Source organism: Typopeltis vanoorti, chromosome 21 (genome assembly GCF_054136105.1).
Source record: "Typopeltis vanoorti isolate ZY-2024b chromosome 21, IOZ_Tvanoo_1.0, whole genome shotgun sequence".
NCBI classification, from domain to species: Eukaryota; Metazoa; Arthropoda; class Arachnida; order Uropygi; family Thelyphonidae; genus Typopeltis; species Typopeltis vanoorti.
In genome coordinates, this window is record NC_143569.1 from 99,820,985 (window position 1) to 99,844,117 (window position 23,133).

The 23,133-nt window shown below is 37.3% G+C and overlaps 1 protein-coding gene across 1 annotated transcript in view; it reads right to left on the reverse strand.

Moving 5' to 3' along the window:
• Window positions 1-23,133, reverse strand: part of mmm (missing minor mitochondria) — a 375,927-nt gene that overhangs the window by 86,812 nt on the left and 265,982 nt on the right. The window contains exon 11 of the mRNA XM_090411202.1: window positions 10,851-10,981. Within this exon, the coding sequence (XP_090267328.1) occupies window positions 10,851-10,981 (131 nt within the window). The remainder of the gene's footprint in view (window positions 1-10,850; window positions 10,982-23,133) is intronic.

The following is a 23,133-nucleotide window of genomic DNA, read 5'->3' on the forward strand; positions in this document are numbered from 1 at the left end:
AATGGGCAGTTCATAAAGGTCCTTCATTTTCATGAATGTGACATCATGGAGCGATGAGGGATTGCAAAGGTGGTGAAAGTAACACAGAGGATTGCTGCAATAATGAGAAGGACACTGGTCTGCAGAGATAAAAGGGTCATCATTCCATTGTATAAGTCTCTGATCAGACCACACTTAGACTATTGTTCTCAGATTTGGTCCCCAGGATTGAAGGGAATAAATTAACCATGAAAAGGATACAAAGGCAAATAACAAAGATGGTTTCAGGACTGTACAATGTTAGGATTGGCTGAAGGAATGTGGACTGCAGAGTTTGCTGGATAGAAGAAGGAGAGGTGATATGATTGAGACTTTTAAACTGTTGAGAGGTGGTTACAGGATTGACATTGGGGAGTTCTTTCGCTTGGTTGAACAGCAGGAAGGCATGATGACAACAGGCCATCCCTGGAAGTTATGGAAGGAAACTGTTTTCAAGAGAGTGAGGAGTGGTTTCTTTGCATGGAGGGTGGTTGAACTATGGAATGCATTGCCTGATGGGGTGGTGAGAGTGAAAATGGTCAATGAGTTTAAGGAGTGGTATGATAGACTTTGTGTTTCTCAGGGGGAGGGGGCCTCCCCTCGATGAGTCTTGATAGACTTTGTGTTTCTTAGGATGGATCTCCCACAATGAGTCTTTCGACTCCATGGAGGCCTGAATAATAATTAATAATAATAATAAAAATAATAATGAGGGATTGAGAGCAGTTGATGATGGGTAGGAGAGACTGATTGTAAGTGAGCAACAGGTGTATGGGGAATTTGAGCAATCGTGATGTTATTAATGTTGTGGGACTTCATAATATATATTACCACATATTCTGAAAGAATGCGCCAAGGAGTTGACACCTGTCTTGACATATTTTTTTAATATGAGTCTTGCACTGGGTCAAGTTCCAAAGGAGTGGAAGGAGGACAAGATTGTGCCCCTTCATAAGGGACGTAATAGAATTCAAGCATCAAATTAGAGGCCTGCCTGTGTATCACATGTTGTGGTTAAGTTGTTGGAGAAGCTGGTGAGAACTAGGATCCAGAATTGGGTTGACAACAATGGTATTATCTTTGATGGACAGCATGGATTTGCTAAAGGGAGGTCATGTTTTAGTAATTTGCTTACTTATTACAATAAGGTTCTGGCTTCCTTGAACACAGGAGAGGGATACACAGTAATATATTTAGATTTCTCAAAGACTTTTGATAGATTAACACATGATAAGTTGATAGTCAAAATAAAAGCAGATGGGGTTGAATATTAGATCAGTGCATTGGATCGGAGACACCTATCTGATAGGTATCAACATGTTGTGTATGGGGGAGCAATATCCCGGAAGAGGAAAGTCACTAGTGTTGTACCTCAGGAGTCTGTTTTAGGGCCATTACTGTTTAACTTGTATGTTAATGATACTGGTGAAGATTTGGATGGAGATATTCAGTTGTTTACAGATGATGCAAAGTTAGGACGAACTATGAAGAGTAGAGAAAATATTGTGGCCTTATAAGAAGACTTGAATAAATTGAGTGAATGGGCATGGAAATTGGGATGCAAATTAAATGTTGCAAAATGTAAGGTTTTAAAATTTAGGAAACAAAGATGGGATGTAGAATTTATGCTTCGTAGGGATATATTGTCAGGGGTGGAGGAAATAAGAGATCTTAGGGCGTTAGCAGATAAGGATCTGAAATTTAAGGGACACATTGCCAAAATTGTGAGGACAACGCAAAGAATTCTGGAATGATGCAGAATACACTGACTTGTAGAAGTAGGGAGATTCTTGTTCCAATGTATAAGGCTTTGATTAGGCCACATATGGACTAATGTGCACAGATATGGACTAATGTGTACCTACATCATGAAACTTATGAAAACAAGTACCATAGTGTTAGAGTAAAACTTTAGTTTAATATAAACTAAAATAAACGCTCGATGTTTCGACCTTCACATTAAGGTCATCATTTGGAGTATACCCATATATACAAGCTGCACTACACTCTACATGGCATGCTAAAGTTACTGACCAACTGTTACAACTGGCCTGAACCCCTGGTGCAAAAAAAAAAAAAAAAAAAATTACAACAAATTATTATAGCTCTCTTTTTGAGTGTGTTAATTACTCTAAATGTTTAAGAAGGGTGGTGATAAGAGTTAGCATGTATATATTGACTGGTATGTGTAGCTTTGAGGTAAACAGTAAAGGACAGACAGCCTGAGTATCCAGGAAAGGGAGCGAGTTCTGATTTTCAATTTCAGTAGTAAATTCAAGAGAACTGGCTTCCTTTCCTGGATACACTAGTCACACATCTTCCCTCAGGCTGTCTATCCTTCACCTGTTTACTGCAAACGTACACATACTGGCCAATATATATATGCTAACTCTTATCACAACCTTTCACAAAAATTTCGAGTCATTAACATCCTCAAAAACACAGTTATAACAATTTGCTCTAATGAACAAGCTCTTGCACAAGAATTAAAAATTATTAGCAATACATTTTTAAATAATGGCTATAGCAAAAATACTATTAATAAATTTCTTCATAAAACTTCATCAAAAAATAATATAGATTATAGTACAACCATAGCTATCCCATACATTAAAGGATTATCAGAAAATAATAATAGAATCCTACACCATTATAATCTTAATGCCACTTTTAAACCACCTTTAAAATTAAAAAACATATTCAGCTCCTCTAAGGATCCTCTCCCACTGGCACATCCTGGAGTTTATTGCATCTATTGCACCTGTAACTTATCTTATATTGGGAAAACTGGGCGTACAATCCCTATCCATAAAAAAAAAGCACAAACGACACATTAAATTTAACAATTTTGGTAAAGCAGGCCTCTCAGATCACGCTCTTAAGGAGGTAGAGGAAGTGGGAGATCCAGGAGTGGTGTTGGACAAGTACCTGACCTGAAATTCAGTGCCCAGATTGCATAAGTTGTGAAGACATCACATTGGATAATGGTAATGATGCAGAGAACCCCAACATGCAGAAATAAAGAGGTTATGATGCCATTGTATAAGCCTTGATCAGACCTCATGTGAATTATTGTGCACAGATCTTGTTGTTAGGTTTTCATGGTGACAAGGATATGTTGGAAGGACTCCAGAGAAGATTCACAAAGGGTGTCAGTGGTCTTTGGAATATGGAGTATGAGGACAGATTGAGAGAATGTAAATTGCAAAGCCTCGTGAATAGGAGTAAGAGAAAGGGGGGGGGAATATGATTGAGACGTATAAGCTAGTCATGGGTTGACTAGCTTATATGGTATCTTATATTGTTGCTATCAGGTTGACATGGAAGAGATTTTTCACAGAATGAGAGAGGAGAGGGTTAGAACAAGAATCACTGAAAACCGTATGAAGACGGTGTTAGCAGAAGAGTGAGGAGAAGGTTCTTTGCATTTAGAGTGGTTGGTGAGTGGAATGCAGTGCCTGAGTGTGTTGTGAATGAAGACATACTGAATCATTTTAAGGCACTGTTAGATGTGCTCTGTGTGCAATAGTGTGTACCTCATACAATACCTCTGACTCCATGGAGGTCGAATGTTAATAATAATACCACTACTTATCAGATAACCAGATTTATCCAACTGAACAAAAAGGAAATTTTCAAAAATATAGAGGAACAAAAGACTACATCCTTATTAATAAAATGATTCTCAGAAATTCAAAAAGACGAAAAACTAACTTATACATGGCATGGATAGATTATAAGAAAGCATTCGATTCCCTCCCATACTCCTGGATCCTAAAATCACTAAAAATATTTGGAATTAGCAAAAACATATGTTCTTTTCTGGCTACTGAAATCATGGAAAACAACTTTAATAGTCAATAATGAACTCTTTCTTCTTCTGCAGCTTTTCCCACTTAAGTAGAGTCGCTGATTGTGGTGAGTCTCCTCCACAAACCACTTGGGCTGTAACCACACCCAAGTTCTTCATCCTCAAGTCCTCCTCCACCACTCCCTCCATCTCTTCTTTGGCTGTCCACTCTTCCTCCTCCCCTGCACGACCTTTCTTCCCACATACTCTTCCTGTCTTGGGTTGTAGCCACATCCAAGTTCTTCATCCTCAAGTCCTCCTCCCCTGAACATCCATCTGCAAGACCTTTCTTCCCACGTACTCTTCCTCCCTCCTCATCACATGACCAAACCATCGCAACCTTGCCTCCTGTATCTTTGCTCCCAAGTTCGTAACTTTCACTGTTCCCCTTACATTGTCATTTCTCAGACGATCTGGTCACACCGCACATCCACTTAAGCATTCTCATCTCCACTACCTCCATCCTTCTGATGTTATTTTTTCTCAGGGTCACAGTTTCCATAGCATACATCATAGCTGGTCTCACTACTGTCCTGTAGATTTTGCCTTTTAGATTGATTGATTGCCACTCTCTTATTGCATAGCACTCCAGCCATCTCTCTCTCTCCAGTTCCTCTATCCTGCATCCCACTTCCTTCTCAGCCTCACCATCCTCTCTCATTGTTGAACCTAAGTATCTAAAGTCACTGACCTTCCTGATGACATTTCCTTCCAGCTCCAGATCTGTCTCCAGGCTGCCATCTGCTTTGCAACACATATACTCTGTCTTACATCTGCTCAGTCTCATACCTCTCTTCCAGCACTTTCCTCCAACTTTCCATTTTAGCTGCCACTTATTCTGCTGATTCTGCACACAGCACGATGTCATGCCTGGTCGATTGATGACAGATGCTTTCTTTGGGTTACAACATAGTCCAAGGCGCATCTCCTCTCACCTCCTCCGTCACCACCTCCATCACAATATTAAACAGGAACAGACAATGCTGCCCCTTGATGCAATCCAACTGTCACTGGAAAACTTTCTGTCTCTCCCAGGCAGGTTCGAATTCGTCTTCACATTTCTGTACATCTCCTGCATGAACTTCACATATTTCTCTGGTACCATCTTCTCCTTCAGGCACCTCCAGACTTCTTGCCTTGACAAGACGTCTGGAGTTATCTGCTCTATCTTACGCTTTCTCCAGATCAATAAACACCAAATGTAGCTCCCGTTGTTTCTATCAAAACTTTTCCATCATCTGCTGTAACCCAAAGAAAGCATCTGTCATCAATCGACCAGGCATGAAGCCAAACTACTCCTTTGCAATCTCCACCTCCTTCCTCAGTCTTCCATCAAGAACCCTTTCTAGGATTTTCATTGTGTGGGACATCAACTTTATTCCTCTGTGATTCTTACAGTCTTGTGCATCCCCTTTACCCTTGTAGGTGGGGACAAGAGTACTTTCCCTCCACTCCTAGGGTATATTTTCCTGTCGGCAGACGTTTACGAACAGGTCCCCCAGGTTAATTCCCTCTTCCCCCAGTGCCTTCCATGCCTCCACTGGGATTCTGTCACTCCCCACTGATTTTCCATTCTTCATCCTCTTTATGGCTTCCTTCACTTCCACTATAATAATGTTCTGAACCATGCCCTCATAAGCTCCCCATCTTCTCTGTGAGTCCTTGCATTTTCTTCATTCAAAAGCCCTTCAAAGTATATTCTCCATCTGTTTCTTATATCCACATCCCTCCTTAATACCCTTCCTCCAGAGTCTTTGATCTGCCTCACACGTACAATGTCCTTTGATGCTTTATTTCTACATTTTGCCAATCGATAAATCTTTCTCTGTCCTTCCTTTGTTTCTAATTGATCATAAAGGTCTTGATATGCCATGGCCTTTGCATCAACTCTCTTGGCTTCTCGCTTTTTCTCTCTGTATTCCTCTCTGTCCTCTTCCACTCTTGACTTGTCCCACTGCTGCTTTGCCTTCCTCTTAGCCGTCACTGCTTCTTGTACATTATTATTCCACCACCAACCCTCCTTCTGCTCTATAATATTTCCAGATGTTTCACCAAGCACCTTAATTGCACAGCTTAGGATTATTTTTGAATTATGTCTCCACCAGTCTTGTACATTTTCTAGTCCATCCGAAATCCGCTCTAACACCTTCTCCCTAAAACAGTTCCTCACACTCTTTTCGTTTAAGAAAAACCACTTAATTTTCTTCCTCCCATCGCTTCCTAAAGTTCTTATCTTCGACTTTATTTTAAAGTAGGCGCACAGCAGCCGGTGTTGCTGCACCACTTGATCTGTTGGGATTACCTTACAATTTGTTACTGCCTTAAGATGTTTCCTTCTAGTCAAAATGTAGTCAATCTGTGAACTATTGTTGCCACTTCTAAATGTTATCAAATGCTCTTCCCTCTTACAGAAAAAAGGGGTTCACAATTGTTGTGAACAATAATGAATAATACTAACGGTGGAATTTTCCAAGGTGATTCCTTGTCACCTTGGAAAATTTCTTTGATACTTTGTCTATGATTTTGAGAGCAAAACTTGGATATGAAATTCCTAAATATATAATATTAAAATTTCCCATTTGCTGTATATGGATGACTTGAAGTTATATTGAAAACTGTCACAGCAAATAGACTCTTTACTGAACACAGGTTATATTTTCAGTCAGGACATCAAAATGGAATTTGGTTTAGATAAATATGTAAGTTTATCTATTAAAACAGGAAAAATTAATGATACTAGCAATTTTAATTTTGATCAAGAGAAATATATAAAAGCAATTTCAGCTAATGACCACTATAAATACCTAGGAATATTAGAAGCTGGTGATATTCTCCACTCGAAAGTTAAATAACAGGCATGCAGAATACACCAAGAGAGTTAGAAATATTCTGAAAACAAAACTAAATAGATTAAACACAATTAGAGCAATGAATTCTTAGGCTACCAGTGATCCAATAACATAGCTTGCATAATAGATTGGACAAAAGAAGACAAGGACGAATTGGACTGCAAAATTAGAAAATTCATGACTATGCATCATGCATTACACTCAAGAGAAACCCTTGCATGACCAATACTTCTTCAAGATACTGAAGAAAAAATTGACGTGAACAAGACGTGGCAATGGCTACAGTATGGATATATTAAAAAAGAAACAGAAGGATTTATTCTAGCAGCTCAAGAACATGCATTACAAACTAATACAATCAAAGCAAAAATTTTGAACATCAATAATAACAGCAAATGCAGATTATTATTATTATTATTATAAAAACTTCCATGGAGTCAAAGACCCATTGTGGGAGGTCCACTGTTATGCAATCAGAAAGGTGAGACTGCAGAACATCTAATCAGTGCCTGCAGCAAGATAGCTCAAACTGACTATAAATACTGCCATGATCAAGTGGCCAAAATAATTCTTTGGCATGTATGCAAAAAATATGGCTTTCCTACTTCTGATAACTGGTGGCAGCATAAAATAGAGACAGTACTGGACAACAAAACAGCAAAAATCCTCTGAGATTTCAAAATTCAAACTGATCAGCATTTGGAATACACCAGACTTGACATTACAATTATCAAATATTGACAGGTTTGGATTACTGATATGGCATTACCCATTACCCATATGGCATTACCCAGTGAAAACAACATAAACAACAAAGAACTGGAAAAAATTACTAAATATCAAGATCTGGCAATCGAAGTTTGCTGGCTGTGGCTTAAACACACCAAAGTCGTCCCAATAGTGATCAGTGCAATTTTCTTTCAAAGAAGCTATCCAACTATTTACAAGAATTAAACATCAACAAAGTGACACCATATGATCTACAAAAAACAGCATTACTTGTTGTTTAAATTATATCTTGTTTTGACTGTGAATACAATTATGTGAATAAAATAATAATGTTAATAATAATAATATTATTATTATTATTCCGGGCAACTCCAAGGAGTTAACAGACTCATCGAGGGAGGCCCTAACATCATGCCAAGAATAAATATTTGGCATTCACACAGTATCTATCATACCTTGCCTTGAACTCATTCACGGTCGTAGCACCCACCACAGACTCTGGCAGCTTATTCCACTCATTCACCACTCTCCAAGTAAAAAACCTAGCTCTAACACCCTTGTTAACTACATTCTTGCCCAGCTTCCATGCATGGCCCCTAGTCCTCCCACCACCATTCCTATTTTCAAAAATATCTTCTGGATTAATCTAATAGTAACCCTTTAGTAATTTTAATGTCTCAATCATATCACCCCTTTTCCACCTATCGACCAATTTTTGCAACCCACAAATCTTCAACCTATTCTCAAAAGGTTCATTCTACAGACCTGCCATCATCTTGGTCATTCGTCTCTGGATCCTCTCCACATCCTCCCCATCATGGAGAAACCCTGGCGCCCATAACTGGGCACAGTAGTCTAGATGGAGTCTTATCAAGGCTCGATACAGAGGAACAATAACTTGTTTGTCTCTGCATGTTAAAGTATTTTTCAGAAGCCAAGTGATTTGATGAGCTGATTTAGCCACTTTTGCAATGTGCCCCTTAAACTTCAATTCCCTATCCACCAACACTCCCAAATCGCTGGCCTCATCAATCTCCTGGAGTATGGTTCCACCAATGCGATATACTGCTGCTAATCTTTTCACCCCAAAATGCATAACCTTACACTTTGCCACATTAAATTGACATCCATTTTTCCTAGCCCAGTCCTCCAAATCATCATGTAAAATTTTGACATCCTGTGCACTCACAATTGCTCTACCCAACTTTGCATCATCAACAAACAAGTGAACACTTCCTCTCAGATCCCTTCCTATATCGTTAATGAACAAATTGAACAGTAGTGGTCCAACAACAGAACCCTAAGGCACACCACTAGTCACAGGTCGTCTTCTGGACTCTGCTCCAGCATAAACCACTCACTGATTTCTCTCCATCAATCACCCTCCTATCCATCTCACCAACCCTATATTCATCCTGATCTGCTCCAGTTTACTGATTAGAATTCCATGTGGTATCCTGTCAAAAGCCTTAGCAAGGTCCAGTAGAATCACTGTAAACCCATTACCCTTATCCAGTTCAGCAGTCACCGTGTTATAAAACGTGAGCAAGTTATTCAGGCATGATCTACCCTTCACAAAACCATGTTGTCCCCCATACAATATCCCATTTTCATCTATCCAATCCTGTATTGTTTTCTTGACTAATTTCTCTAAGACCTTGACAACGATTCCTGAAATGCTAATCGGTTGGTAATTTACAACAGCAGTCTTGGAACCACCTTTATGGAGTGGAACTATTTTCCCTTCTTTCCACCCCTCAGGATTAACCCAGACCTGAGACTCAAATTAAACAAAATGGTCAAGGGCACTGACAATTCTTTAGCCGCTTCACGTACGACACGAGCTGGTATACCATCCAATCCCACAGATGTATTGACATTGAGGTGATGCAATAGACTACTCACCTCCACTTCATTCACCACAATTCCTGTATAATCTACTGGTTCATTCATTTCTGCAATGTCACCACCTGGATGATATATTCTTGCAAAGTGCTCACTGAGTAACTCAACTATATCAACTGATTCAGTTACCTCCCTACCATCAGCATTCTTTAAAATCATTCTGCCATATACATTTTTTCTTTTACTTGCAGCATATCGAAAAAACTGTTTAGGATTCTCTTTAGCCTGCATGGCCAATGTTCTTTCGTAATTCCTTTTTTGCTTTTCTTACCATACTTGTTACCCTTCTGGCCTGCACTTTATACCGTTCATGTGCCTGCCGGTCACCTTTCTCCTTAAATTTTCACTCTTCATACATATCTACATTTCTCTTCATTTTCCTCTATATTCATTTCATCTCTACCAAATCAGCTTCCAAATCTGCCATCACATTCAATCTCGCTATCCGTGAAACATGATTTTTTGCCATCAGCTCCACTTGCTATTTTACTGTTACTTGCACTCTGTTTTTCATCATGATTATTGCACACTTTCTTAAAGTCAGTTGCTGTTTCCTTCACCATCACTTTCACACTCTTTCTTAACATTTGCGAAATCTTTTTCAACATCTGTTTCACATATGCCATGTTCCCTACTCTGATTTAATCAAGTCTCTTGATCTATCAGCATATCACACTTCCTGTATACCCATATTTGCTCCTTTCTCTTATTCAGCCTCTCAACATATAGATATTACATTCATGGCACCATACCATTCTCGACAAATCCATGGCCTTCACTTTATTTGTTTTTTTTTGCACTGACTTATGCAGCGATCTCCTTTCACTGCCATTTTGTTCCAAAGCACTAAATAATAAACAAAGAATTTAAAACAACACTGTTTAAAATATTACATCAAACAGCGTTCCAATCACAAATATCACACAGCAACACTCAATCTAAATTTTACACAATCTTACTAGTAAGTAAAAAATTAACTTATCTTGCTGCAGCCTATACAACAACTGATGGCTTACATTTGTTACCTAGTGGCCTAGTCCAAATAGAAAATAAGCAATAATAATGAATAAGCAAATCTGGTATGACGAGGAGCCAGATGAATAAATTTAAAACAGTAAACGAGCAGTATACAAAGACTAGTGTTTAAACAGTTTAAATTTATGCATTTAAAGATTGGGTTACAAATAACTCAGACAATAGACCATACTAGGAGATGGCATCATGATAAAAAATCATATTAAGAGCAAAAATGATCTTATAAATGTAATAGTTAGTTGGTACCTAGTATCCTGTATGCTCCTTGAGGGTTCATAGCAGGACTTTGATGAAGATGATAATGATGTATTTCATTAAAAAAAAAACCAGTGTGTTAAAATATTAATAGATAATCAAAATACTGAAATCATTAAAAATCTATAATCAGGGTTAATTTTATAAAGCATTTACAAATTTTCTAAAACAATTTTCTAATATTCAGAAGCTTATTTATTCTTTATTACCATTATGTCAGTTTTCCAGATGGCTAAATTCCATGTTCCCAGAGATAATAAGATATCTTTAAAAAATGGAGACTGCCTTACTATCACGATGCGATCAGCATGTACTGAGTGGAATAATTTTGGAAGTTGAGCTGAATAATACAAGTATCTCACTTAATGACATAAGCTAAAATAAGCATCTTTAATAAATGAAGCACAATTAAATATGAAAAGCTAAGAATTCCACTATTGTAAGTAAAATAACAAATAAAATTACAAGAATGCAAATATAAAAACAAAACAGCATACAAAAATGAAACTTTATACCCACTGGAAAGAAAACTTCAACTAGTTTTGTTATGATAGTGGAGTTTGGTGCTTTTTTTAAATTTTTAAAATTTTTATTTTTAAATATTCGTAGCATTACCTAATTTGCATGAATAGATGTACAAGACTCATCATAAATTAAAGATGCCAAGAAATTATATTCTTGGAATAATCCTTTATCCAAGTGTAAGGAAACAAAGTTTGCACATGAAGTCACTTCACGACTGGGCTACTTGTATATAGAGGCTAATGACTTCACATCAATTGCTTTAGTATCCCATAATGCAAAGCACAAAAAAGTTATCTCTTTGTATAACTTTGATACAACACACACATCCTTACAGACATGTATTATGGGAAGGGCATTATCCAGATGGATTTCAACCTTTATTGAGGTGAAAAAGTAAAGGGGTGCTCATCATAGGCCTAGAGTAATTAGTATAGGGTGCAAGAGAGCCTGATAGTATTAGGAGAAAGAAAGACAGATAGATAGTATGAGAGAGAGAAAAGGCCTCAGTTCTTTTATTTTATATCATGATATAGCCAAAAGCTATCAGTTTGTCTTTCTCACCAATCTCATATAGATGAACAACCTAAAGACCAATTGAAACTAAAGTGCAAAGATGACTGATATCCATGTGGTTAGCCTTATCTGAGTTGACCTCCCTCGATGAGTCCTTGGACTCCCTGGAGGTGTCACGTAATAATAGTAATAACTCAATGTGGTCTTATAGTCAATTGCAGGGGTGACTGGAGATCAATTCCAGGCAGAGAAGGTGCAGAGAGATGCTCTCCATGGCTATGGTGGGATTCGAACCTGCAGCCATTTGGCTGGAGAGCAGATATGCTAACCGCTTGGCCAATCAGACCAGCAATTAAGAGGATGGAACTACTTAAAAAATCTTGCATAGGAATAGACAGAATTTTATCTCCCCTTGGTGAATATTGCATAATATGGGTAGTCTACACCATCTAATCAAAAATTTGATATCTCCTAGAATGCTTTTTTCTAAAATTGGAATATTGGTTTAAATCATAACGTAATATTGTCTAATTTTGGTAGCTTGTTGTGTCTGTGTGATTTTGGTGTGTTTCCCGTTTTATTTAATTTAGTATTTTAATGATACATTTCATAGAACAGCACATAGCGGCAATGCAAAGTAAGATAATGGTGTCCAAAAATACGACGCCTTTGTTCAAAAACTGTAATGTGAGGGAGTTTGTCCAATGTGATGTGTGTAGGATGTATGCATTCCTGAATGAGGCTGGAGTTTGGATGGAAAGTGATAGTGGTGGCAGAATGTGCAGAAAGTGTAAGCAAAGTGAGGAATTGAAGTATGTGTCAGGTTGTGAGATAGTTATGGTTGAAGAAAGCCAGAATGTGAGTGAAAATAGTGGCTTGATAAGGACTTGCGATGTTGTACAAGATGGCAATGAGAGTGGTGATCAAAGAGAGAGTGAAAGCAACTATACAGAGAGAGAAAATGGTTTAAATGATGAAAAAAATGAGGAATTATTTGTAGGGAGTGAGATCGCTAGGTTGCGTGCAGTGATACAAAATGCGCAACGGCAATCAGAGCACCTGCAAAACTCTTTCCAGAGTGCCTCGGCTAACAGAAATAAACAAGTGTTTGAAAGGAAAGATAAGCATAAGAGTGGGAGAGTTTCATTTCAGAAACTCTCCCACTCTTATGCTTATCTTTCCTTTGATGACTCGTTATTAAGAGGAGCGATAGATGGGAGTTTAGCTAAATCATACTTATTGGGTGCGAAGTTTAAGGATGTAAGTGAGAGTATTAGAGCGCAAACACAGAGGATGAAAGAATTGATAGTTGTGGCAGGTACAAATGAATTGAAAGGAAATAAATTTTTTATGAGAGAGGACTAGAAAGTATTGTTAAAGGTAGCGAAAGAAAAGAGTGACAGAGTTAGGATGGTGAGTCTGTTGCCGCAGTATGACAGAGAGGAGTTTAGAAGGAGGGCCATAATCACAAATGACTTTATGCATAGGTTATGCAGACAGTGTGGTGTGAATTCGTGGACATGTGGAATGAGTTTGATGGGCGAAAGGATTTATACAAGATGGATGGCCTACATTTGAATGGATTCGGTGTGCAGAGACTGGAAAAAGTGTTGCAGAATGAAGTGAAAATGAATGTGCAGAACCAGGGAAACTAGAACTACCAAGGAGGGGGGGGGAGTGGATATGCAGACATCAGTGAGACAGTTGAGTGTAAGAATGTATATAATATACCTGAGCCAGTATTAAGGACAAGAAATCGGAACGGGATAGTTAGAATAACACATCAAGATAGAGGTGGGACAAAGGGGCCTCTGCATTTCATGTATACTAATGCCAGGAGTATTAGGAACAAGAAAGAATAATTTTTGGCCTTGATTGGGTCTTCCTGGCCACAGGTTATTGGCATTAGTGAAACATGGTTGACAGAAGATGATATAGTTAGTGGGATAGAATGTGTAGGTTATAGTGCATTTAGGAGGGACAGAGAGAATAAAATGGGGGGAGGGGTGTTATTGATGATAGCTGATGAACTGCAGCCAAGGAGAATTGAAGTTGTATCGCAGTATAGTGAAAAGAGTTCGTTTGAGGGTATTTGGTGCGAGATTGAGACTGGCATAACAAAATATACAGTTGGGTGTTGCTATAGACCAGGTGATGGAAAAGATGGTGGAGATAGTATGCATAAGCAAATAGAAGAAATGAGTGGAAGGAGGGTAATTATTATGGGGGATTTCAACTATGGTAATACTGATTGGAAGGAGGAGAGGACACATGTGAGGAAGGAAATGGATTTTATTCAATTATTAAGGGATAACTATCTGAGACAGCATCTAATTGAAAATACTAGGGGTGTGAGAGTGCTTGACCTGGTAATAGCATCTGAGAATTTGACTGTAATGAATATGACCATACTGCCACCTATTGGTGAGAGTGATCATAAGGTCTTGACCTGGGAGGTGGCTAAAGGTGTGAAATTTTCGATTAAGACAGAGTATATGTGGAATTACTGTGCTGGCAAGTATGACAAGCTTAGGAGATTGCTTGGATCAGTGCCATATACAACTGAAAGAGCTGGATGGAGATAGATCATGGGAAGTGGTCAAGGAGCATTTACAGGAGGTTATGGCTGATTGTATACCTAGGGTCCAAATAGTAAAACAAGTAGGGGTTAAATGGATGAATAACACCATTAAGCTTGAGCTGCAAAAAAATAAACAACTGTGGAGCGAATTTAAAGAAAGAGGTGACCTGCAGGCACACGAATGGTATAAAGTGCAGGCCAGAAGGGTAACGAGTGTGGTAAAAAAAGCAAAAGCGGATTATAAAAGGAAACTAGTTATGCAAGCTAAAGAGAATCCCCAACAGTTCTTTCAATATGCTGCAAGCAAAAAAAAAAAAATGTACACAGCAAAATGATTTTAAGGGATGACGATGGTAACGAGGTCACTGAATCAGTCAATGTAGTGGAATTACTGAGCGAGCACTTTGCAAGAGTGTATCATCCAGGTGGTGACATTGAAAAAATGAAGGAACCATTAGTTTATACGGGAACTGTGATGAATGAAGTGGAGGTGAATAGTCTATTACAGAACCTTAATGTGAATACATCTGTGGGATTGGATGGTATACTGGCAAGGGTCTTACGAGAAGCAGCTAAAGAATTATCAGTGCCCTTGACCATGTTGTTTAATCTGAGTCTCGGGTCTGGTTTAGTCCCGAAGGTGTGGAAAGAGGGGAAAATAGTTCTACTGCATAAAGGAGGTCCAAGACTACTGTTGCTAATTACCAACCGATCAGCATATCAGGAGTTGTTGTCAAGGTCTTGGAGAAAGTAGTCAAGGAAAAAATACAGGAATGGATTGATGAAAATGAGATACTGTACAGGGGACACCATAGCTTTGTGAAGGGTAGATCATGCTTTAGTAACTCGCTCAAGTTTTATAACACAGTGACGGGTGAACTGGATAAGGGTAATGGGTTTACAGTGATACTGCTGGATCTGGCTAAGGCATTTGACAGTATACCACATGGAATTCTAATCTGTAAACTACAACAAATTGGAATGGATATAGGGTTGGTGAGATGAATAGGTGGGTGGTTGATGGAGAGATATTAGAGAGTAGTTTATTCGGGAGTAGAGTCCAAAAGACGACCTGTGACTAGTGGTGTGCTGCAGGGTTCTGTTCTTGGACCACTGCTGTTTAATCTGTTCATTAACGATATAGGGAAGAATCTAAGAGGACCAGTTCATTTGTTCGCTGATGATGCAAAGTTGGGTAGGGCAATAGTGAATGCAGAAGATGTCAAAATCTTGCAGGACGACTTGGATAGATTGAAGTTCTGGGCTAAGGAGAATGGATGTCAATTTAATGTGACAAAATGTAAGGTTATGCATTTTGGGGTGAAAAGATTAGCAGCAGTAACCACATTGGTGGAACTGTACTCCAGAAGATTGATCAGGCCAGGGACTTGGGAGTGTTGGTGAATAGGGAGATGAAGTTCAGGGGGCACATTGCAAAAGTGGATAAATCAGCTCATTGACTCACTTGGTTGTTGAGAAATACTTTGACGAGCAGAGACAAGCAAGTTATTGTATCTCTGTACCGAGTCTTGATAAGACCTCATCTCGACTACTGGGCACAGTAGTCGAAATGCTTTTCTTCTTGATGTGGAGGAGGTGGAGAGGATCCAGAGGCGAGTGACCAAGATGATAGCAGGTCTATGGAATGAACCTTATGAGAACAGGTTGAAGATTTGTGGGTTGCAGAAATTAGTTGATAGATATGATTGACACATAAAAATTGCTAAAGGGTTTCTATAGAATTAATTCAGAGGATATTTTTGAGATCATGACTGGTAGCAGGAGAACTAGGGGACACCTATGGAAGCTGGGAAAGAGTGTCGTTAGCAAGGGTGTTAGAGCTGGGTTCTTTACTTTTAGAGTGGTAAATGAGTGGAATAAGCTGCCAGAGTCTGTTGTGGGTGCTATGACAGTGAGTGAGTTCAAGGCAAGGTATGATAGATACTGTGAGAATGTCGTATAGTTGTGTGGACATGATGTTTAGGCTCGATGAGTCTAAGGACTTCCTGGAGTCGCCCATAATAATAATAATAATAATAAATACAAAAATCATCTGACTGAACAATAATTCCCATAATGCATAGTATTATATACATCTGTAAGGGTATGTGTGTTGTATAAAAGTTATACAGTGGGATAATAACTTTTTTTGTGCTTTGCAGTATGGAATACTGTAAAATCTTGTATAGAAGGAATTTGTACAACAATTCCTTATATGCCGATTTTACCCGAAAACGAAAATCCATACAAAATACTTGTGGTTAATTAGTAATTTTTTTATGTTTATGTAGTATGGAAATAAGTTTGAGTAAACTGTTAAATATTGTAACTGCCAACTTTCTGTAAAAAACAAAGAAAGCTAAGTGTAAATTTAATTGTAACAAAGGAAAGTTCCAGACATAGAAATATTCCAGGTGGATTAACTTATGACCTAAGGCAATCACTATTGTGAAGGTCAAGTATGCATGGAGTTTTCCTCCTTAATGCACTGACATCAAGGTAGTTGGGAAAGCCCTTCCAAGAGAAATCCAGGGGAATGAATCGGTGGCAGTTCCAAGGTCGAAGGAAGAGAATAAAAAGGAGAAGGATCGATAGATCAAGGCTCCCTTTCCTACAGGTAGTTGAGAAGGCTCTTTCTTGTTGGTGGCTTGTGGCGCTTAGGTGCACACGTTTTGGTTTTTGTCATCGCCTCTACCCAGACGCTATTCCGACTCTTGGTTCCAGTCCTCCATGCAAGGAATTCCAGTGTGTCTTGCTGATTCAAGGTTGCAGATCCACGTCCTGCCAACAGACATCCTGAAGTAACAGAAGGCTCGATTATGCAGAATGATGATCAGTTCCGGAATTCCAGCCGCCAAGTTTCCTAAAGGTCTCTGTTGATGAAATGTCTTTGATATCATAAAAGGCACCCATTAGTGAGCTATGTCGGAAAGTAAAAGATGAATATAACAATCTAAAGGATCTACTATTGCAGACTAGATGACTAAAAAGTAAGGCCTTGTATAGGAATTTTCTAGAAGTAAAATTTGTGGCAGAAAATATTCTTGTATTGAAATTTTGTTAGAGTTAAGAACAGTATTAAGGACTCTAGATTGTGAGTTAAATTTTGTGAAATATCCTGCTGAGTTGTGTGTGTTAAGATAGAGTTGATATATGTGACAGTTTAGAGTGCAAGATATAATTTAATGTCTGAGTTAAAATATGATGTAGTATGCACAAGTCTGTTTTAGTGTATGAATAATTTGTAGGAATAATTAGTGCATTAGACCAATTGTTTAAAGGAAAATTGTAAAGCTAGGTTGATTAATTTGAATCCAAGCTAATATTGCTGAAAGGCATAGAGCCTGAGAGGTTTTGAATGTTTAGTGTTAACTTTTAGTGTACATTCAATTAGCATGAATAAATTGTTTTGTTTGTCAAATAATTTGCCTGATTCCTGCATACCAATGCACTGCTCATAAAATTCGAATCTGTGTGACCTAGAGTATTGAATAGTCAGGACTGAAAGATGGATATTTTGCGTTGCTAGATTTAGTAATAAGTATATGAGAGGAAAGTTACGTGTTTTGCTGAGTGTGTCGTGACGTTCTATTTTCATGTTATGTTCTAAATCCGCCATCTTGGTTCAAGTCACTCTTATCAATATAACAATCGCAAATTGATCACCGATCCAAAAGTAGAGAAATTTATAATTATACTGCGCCACCCTATTTTTAGATTAGTCTATATAAAATAGTAGGATCAATTCTTAATTAAGTTAGCAGGCTCCTCATTTATTTAGGCCGAATTATTTACTATTCCACTTGGGGTTCCTACAAGATTCGAATATTTATGAACGGTGCAATAAAAGGGAATTCAGGCAAACACAATATTTAGATTAACAAAATAAAACATTTAATATATGATATATATAACAAATACAAGAATTCTGCTTTAAAATGAAACAATACAATCAACTTAATACATCTTGCTAAGTCACTCATGCTAATTCAATGTTCTAAACTTTCACATACAATTCACAGCTTCAAAATCACAAGCTTTCTTAACTCAAGTTAATAAAACGAAACTTCTTATTAAATCAGTCTCTACATATCTATCAGCTGTACTTAATGTTTAAATTCACAGGAAGCACTAATCAAGGTAGACAATATTCCAAGCAATCTTATTTCGGACTTTGAACTTCGAAGATATGTTAATGTTAGAATAAACAAACAAGTATGACTACTCTTACCAGATACAATCTTCAATACATCTATTAATTGTGAGCACACTTATGAATTAACTTATTTACGTTAGCGGAACACATTAATAAAAATTCTCCAACGATTTAACTGAACTACTGTTAATTGCGCTTCACTACTCAAAAAAAACAGCAATAAGGTACTGATATCCTTCCTTGTTTACTTTCCTGCAACTAGTTAAATTCATTATAATTCTTCTCAGGGCAACATAGAATTAAGACGTAATCCTAAATTAACTGGAACTAATCAGAATTTCCCATTGAATGTCCAGTTTTTTATTTATCCGATTACGACATCAATTTTCCTCTATAACAACAGCTGATTTCACTTGCAGCTGAGTATAAGATTCACTACGTTTCTTGCTTACTTCTAAACACTATGCTCTTGAATTTCTGCCCTAAAGAATTTACAATTTTCTTTCACTTCCTTGCTTATATCCTACTTTCCTTCAGGCTCTGCAAAACTCTTCCCTTTTCTTTCTATAAAATTCTTATTGCCTCCCTTTCTCCTTTCTGGTTCCAAGGTCACGCACTCTTCGACTCGTGCTTGTTTATTTCATGCGTCTCCATGACAACGCATGAACGTAAACATTTCGCTAATGTAATACAACGCTCTACTCTTACATAAGTGATTACATAACATTAAATTTTCACAAATAAGAATAAACAGAATATTTGAGCTACTTAATCAGCTCTTTCATTACGTATACAATTATTTATAATACACTTTTCGTTACTTTACATATATATATTTTAGTTATCATAAATTTCTACACATATTATTATTTAATAAATTAATAGTAGGTCAAGTTTAGAATAAATATTTAAATAGTAATCCTTAATTAAGGAACAATAAATAATCTTTATACAAATTATGATTAATACATAATAAGCAATGTTAAATGTGAATGAAAAAAAATAAATTACACAACATAGTTTCATTCACAATTTAACATAGGCTCACCCTTCCTTTTAAAAAAAAAAAATTTTGTTATAAGAAAAAAAATTTTTTTTTTTTATACTAGGCTCCTTCACGGAAGGACTGGATTACATATTTCCTTTCCAATTCCTCAAGTAGTACCTAGTTTGACTGAAACTTGGTTCCTTATTATGTTTAATGTATTTATTCTCATTAAATTTCTCATTACTATCATTATCAATTTTTTTTTGTGTCTTCTATGTCTGTAGTATGGGATTTTCTCTTCTGAATTAAATTCACGTTTTCTATCACCAGAATCAAGTTTTAGCTGTTTCACAACTTGGCGATTTGTTCCATTATACAGATTGTTTATTTTACCAAAATTAACTTCAACTGTTATCTCACTATTAGTGGTAATTTCTGCTTTAGGCTTTGTCACTACCACTTGTTGTTCATCCATGACAAGTGGTGTGTCAGACTGAACGTGCACATGTGAGTTATCATCACTATCTCTTTTAGATGATTGATTCACAGTCGACCTTTCCTTAGTAGATGGTCCTGATTCAAGTGGCAATCTAAACTGTTTTGTTTGATACTTAGTCTTATCACAATCATGAATTTCACTTCTTCTGGTATATCTCCTTGATAGTTGAAGAAACTGTTATTTCTCGCACAGCATGTATACTGTTGATCTCCTGTTCAAAGGTTCAAGAACCAATGCAAAGAGCAGTGGACTAAGAGGGCAATTTTTTTGGCTTCTTTTCAAATTTTGACCTGGTCTGATAATAACCCATTAATTAGGAGACTGGTAACTGAATTGGCATAAGCTCCTTTGATAATGGATAGTAGCTTTTTACCTACACCAATTTCTGGAGGATGCCAGAAATGATCAAATGCTTGAGTAAGTTCCAAGCCAAGCAGTAGAATTTAATCTATTTTGTTATGTGATCCAATCTGCTTAGTTAATATGAAAAATCAGTCGATTGCAGTCCTATCAACTAAGCAGATTGGATCACATAACAAAATAGATTAAATTCTACTGCTTGGCTTGGAACTCCATACATCTGTACACTTTTAATTATGTTTCCCACTTTGAGCCTGTTATTGATAATGGAAAAATATCTTGTAGTCAGTATTACATAGAGAAATAGATCTCCAGCTGCTGATTAAGGTGTGATCCCTATTAGGTTTTGGATTGAGAACAGTATGGCTTGCTACAAATTCACTTGGTATGTGTTCTGATGAGAGAAAAGAATTAAATAGTATAACTAGAATGGGAAGATTAAAATCAGATGAGACTAAAGTGCTAGTTAATTGAAATAGTAGTAATGCAAGAAATGAAGAGAGAGAATGGGAATACAAAAGGAACAGAGAAACAGGGGATAGGGTCAGAATAGTAGACAGGGAGACAGCATAAGGAGAGTGGATGATGGAAATAGTAGTGAATGTGTGCATAGGGATTATCAGCATAGTAATGGAATGGCCTGGAATGTGATGAGGAGGGAGATGGTTGAGTCTGAGGAGATATATGGTGTAAATGATTATTATTATTACCACCATCTGACCTTCATAGAGCCAGATACTCATCATGGGAGGTACATACTATTGCACACAATGTTCATCCAACCATGCTTTAAATTGATTAAATATGTCTACATTCACAACATGCTCAGGCAATTCGTTCCACTCACCAACAACTCTCCATGCAAAGAACCTCCTTTGCTCACTTACTCTTTATACAGTTTTTCCAGCAATGGCCTCTTGTTCTACCCCTTCTCCCATTCTATGAAAAATCTCTTAATGTCAACCTGATAACAACTTATATGTCAGTTAACAACATGGCTAGCTTATATATATATCTCAATCATATCTCCCTCCTCTTCCTCCTATTCACAAGGCTTTGTAACTTACATTCTTTCAATCTGTTCACACACTCCACATTTATGATAATTTCAAGATGTGATGATAAAAGTGATTGTGCATACAAGTTATAGACCTAAAAGTGAACTGCTATGTTCATTTACAAACGTCAGGTGCATCAGAAATAAGGGAGATAAAACTGTTTCACTGACAGTTCATTTGCCCAAAAAACTGTTAGAATAAATGCCTCTGTAGTGCAATTGGAAAAATGATGGTAAGTTACACCATTCGATTGGAAAATCCTTAAGTTTGATTCTCATCCTGACCAGGGGAATCTCATATTGTTTTTAATTGATGGTGAGTTAGCCAATCTCATATGGAAATAGCAACATTTTTTTCTTCCAGAAACTTGAGTTTTTCATCCCATATGCAAACAAATTGAACTTCAAAACGCACGCAATTTGCAAGCAAAAATACTAGTGGTGGTGGGCAGTAGATGGCATTGGTGTAGATGACGATGATAGTAGTGGTGGTTCGGTGTAGTTACATAGTTGTTGAGTAGGTGCCTTTCCACGATGAGTCTTTATATAATAACAAAATATATAACATATATTTTGTTATTATATAAAGTAACTTATTATTACTTAAATATAAAGAGCCAATAGGCTTCATTTTGGTGATATAAACATCATTTAAATTAAGGGGATATTAAATCCCACATTGTTTTAAAACCGAATACGAAACTCAAAGATTGGAATCAGAGAGTTTCATACCGAATATAGTCAAATATAAAAGTATCGGCGATTACTAGCGTGAGCTAATACAAGTAGTCCTAGTACGTAGTACAATACCAGGCAACTCGCAGCAAAGGTGGTAAAGTTCTGATCGCTATTCTTGGTATTTTCCACAATGTAAAAACACATTTCCTAGGAAATGTATGCTGTTATTACATTATGGCGGGAGGTCACTACCCAGACCGGTTTCAGCCTTTTTTGCGGCTTCATCAGTGAGTAGCTAGACCAAATTAATACCAAAGGGTATAAGCGAAAAGAACCTATATTTCCCCTTAATTTAAATGATGATTATATCGCCGAAATGAAGCCCATTGGCTCTTTATATTTAAGTAACTTAATGGATGTTAAGTAACTTGATGAAGCCTCAAAAAAGGCTGAAACCGGTCAGGGTAGTGACATCCCGCCATAATGTAATAACAGCATACATTTCCTAGGAAATGTGTTTTTACATTATGGTAAATACCAAGAATAGCGATCAGAATTTAACCACCTTTGCTGCGAGTTGCCTGGTATTGTGCTATGTACTAGGACTACTTGCATTAGCTCACGCTAGTAATTGCCGATACTTTTATAGTTTACTATATTCGGCATGAAATTCTCTGATTACAATCTTTGAGTTTCGTATTCGGTTTTAAAACAATGTGGGATTTAATATCCCCTTAATTTAAATGATAACTTATTATTGTTATTATTTAAATATATAATAACAATAATAAGTGAAACATTGTCAGATGAGAATGATATCATGATGAGGATAAAAATGGAAGGGTACAATGTTTTTTTCCAAGGATAGAAAGGACAAGAAGGGGGAGGGTAGGGGGATTCTGCTGATGATAGCTGAATTATTATTATTATTATTACGGGCAACTCCAAGGAGTCGATAGACTCATCGAGGGAGGCCTTAACATCATGTCAAGGACAACTATTTGACATTCACACAGTATCTATCATACCTCGCCTTGAACTCATTCACAGTCATGGTACCCACAACAGACTCTGGCAGCTTATTCCATTCATTCACCACTCTCCAAGTAAAAAACCTAGCTCTAACACCCTTGGT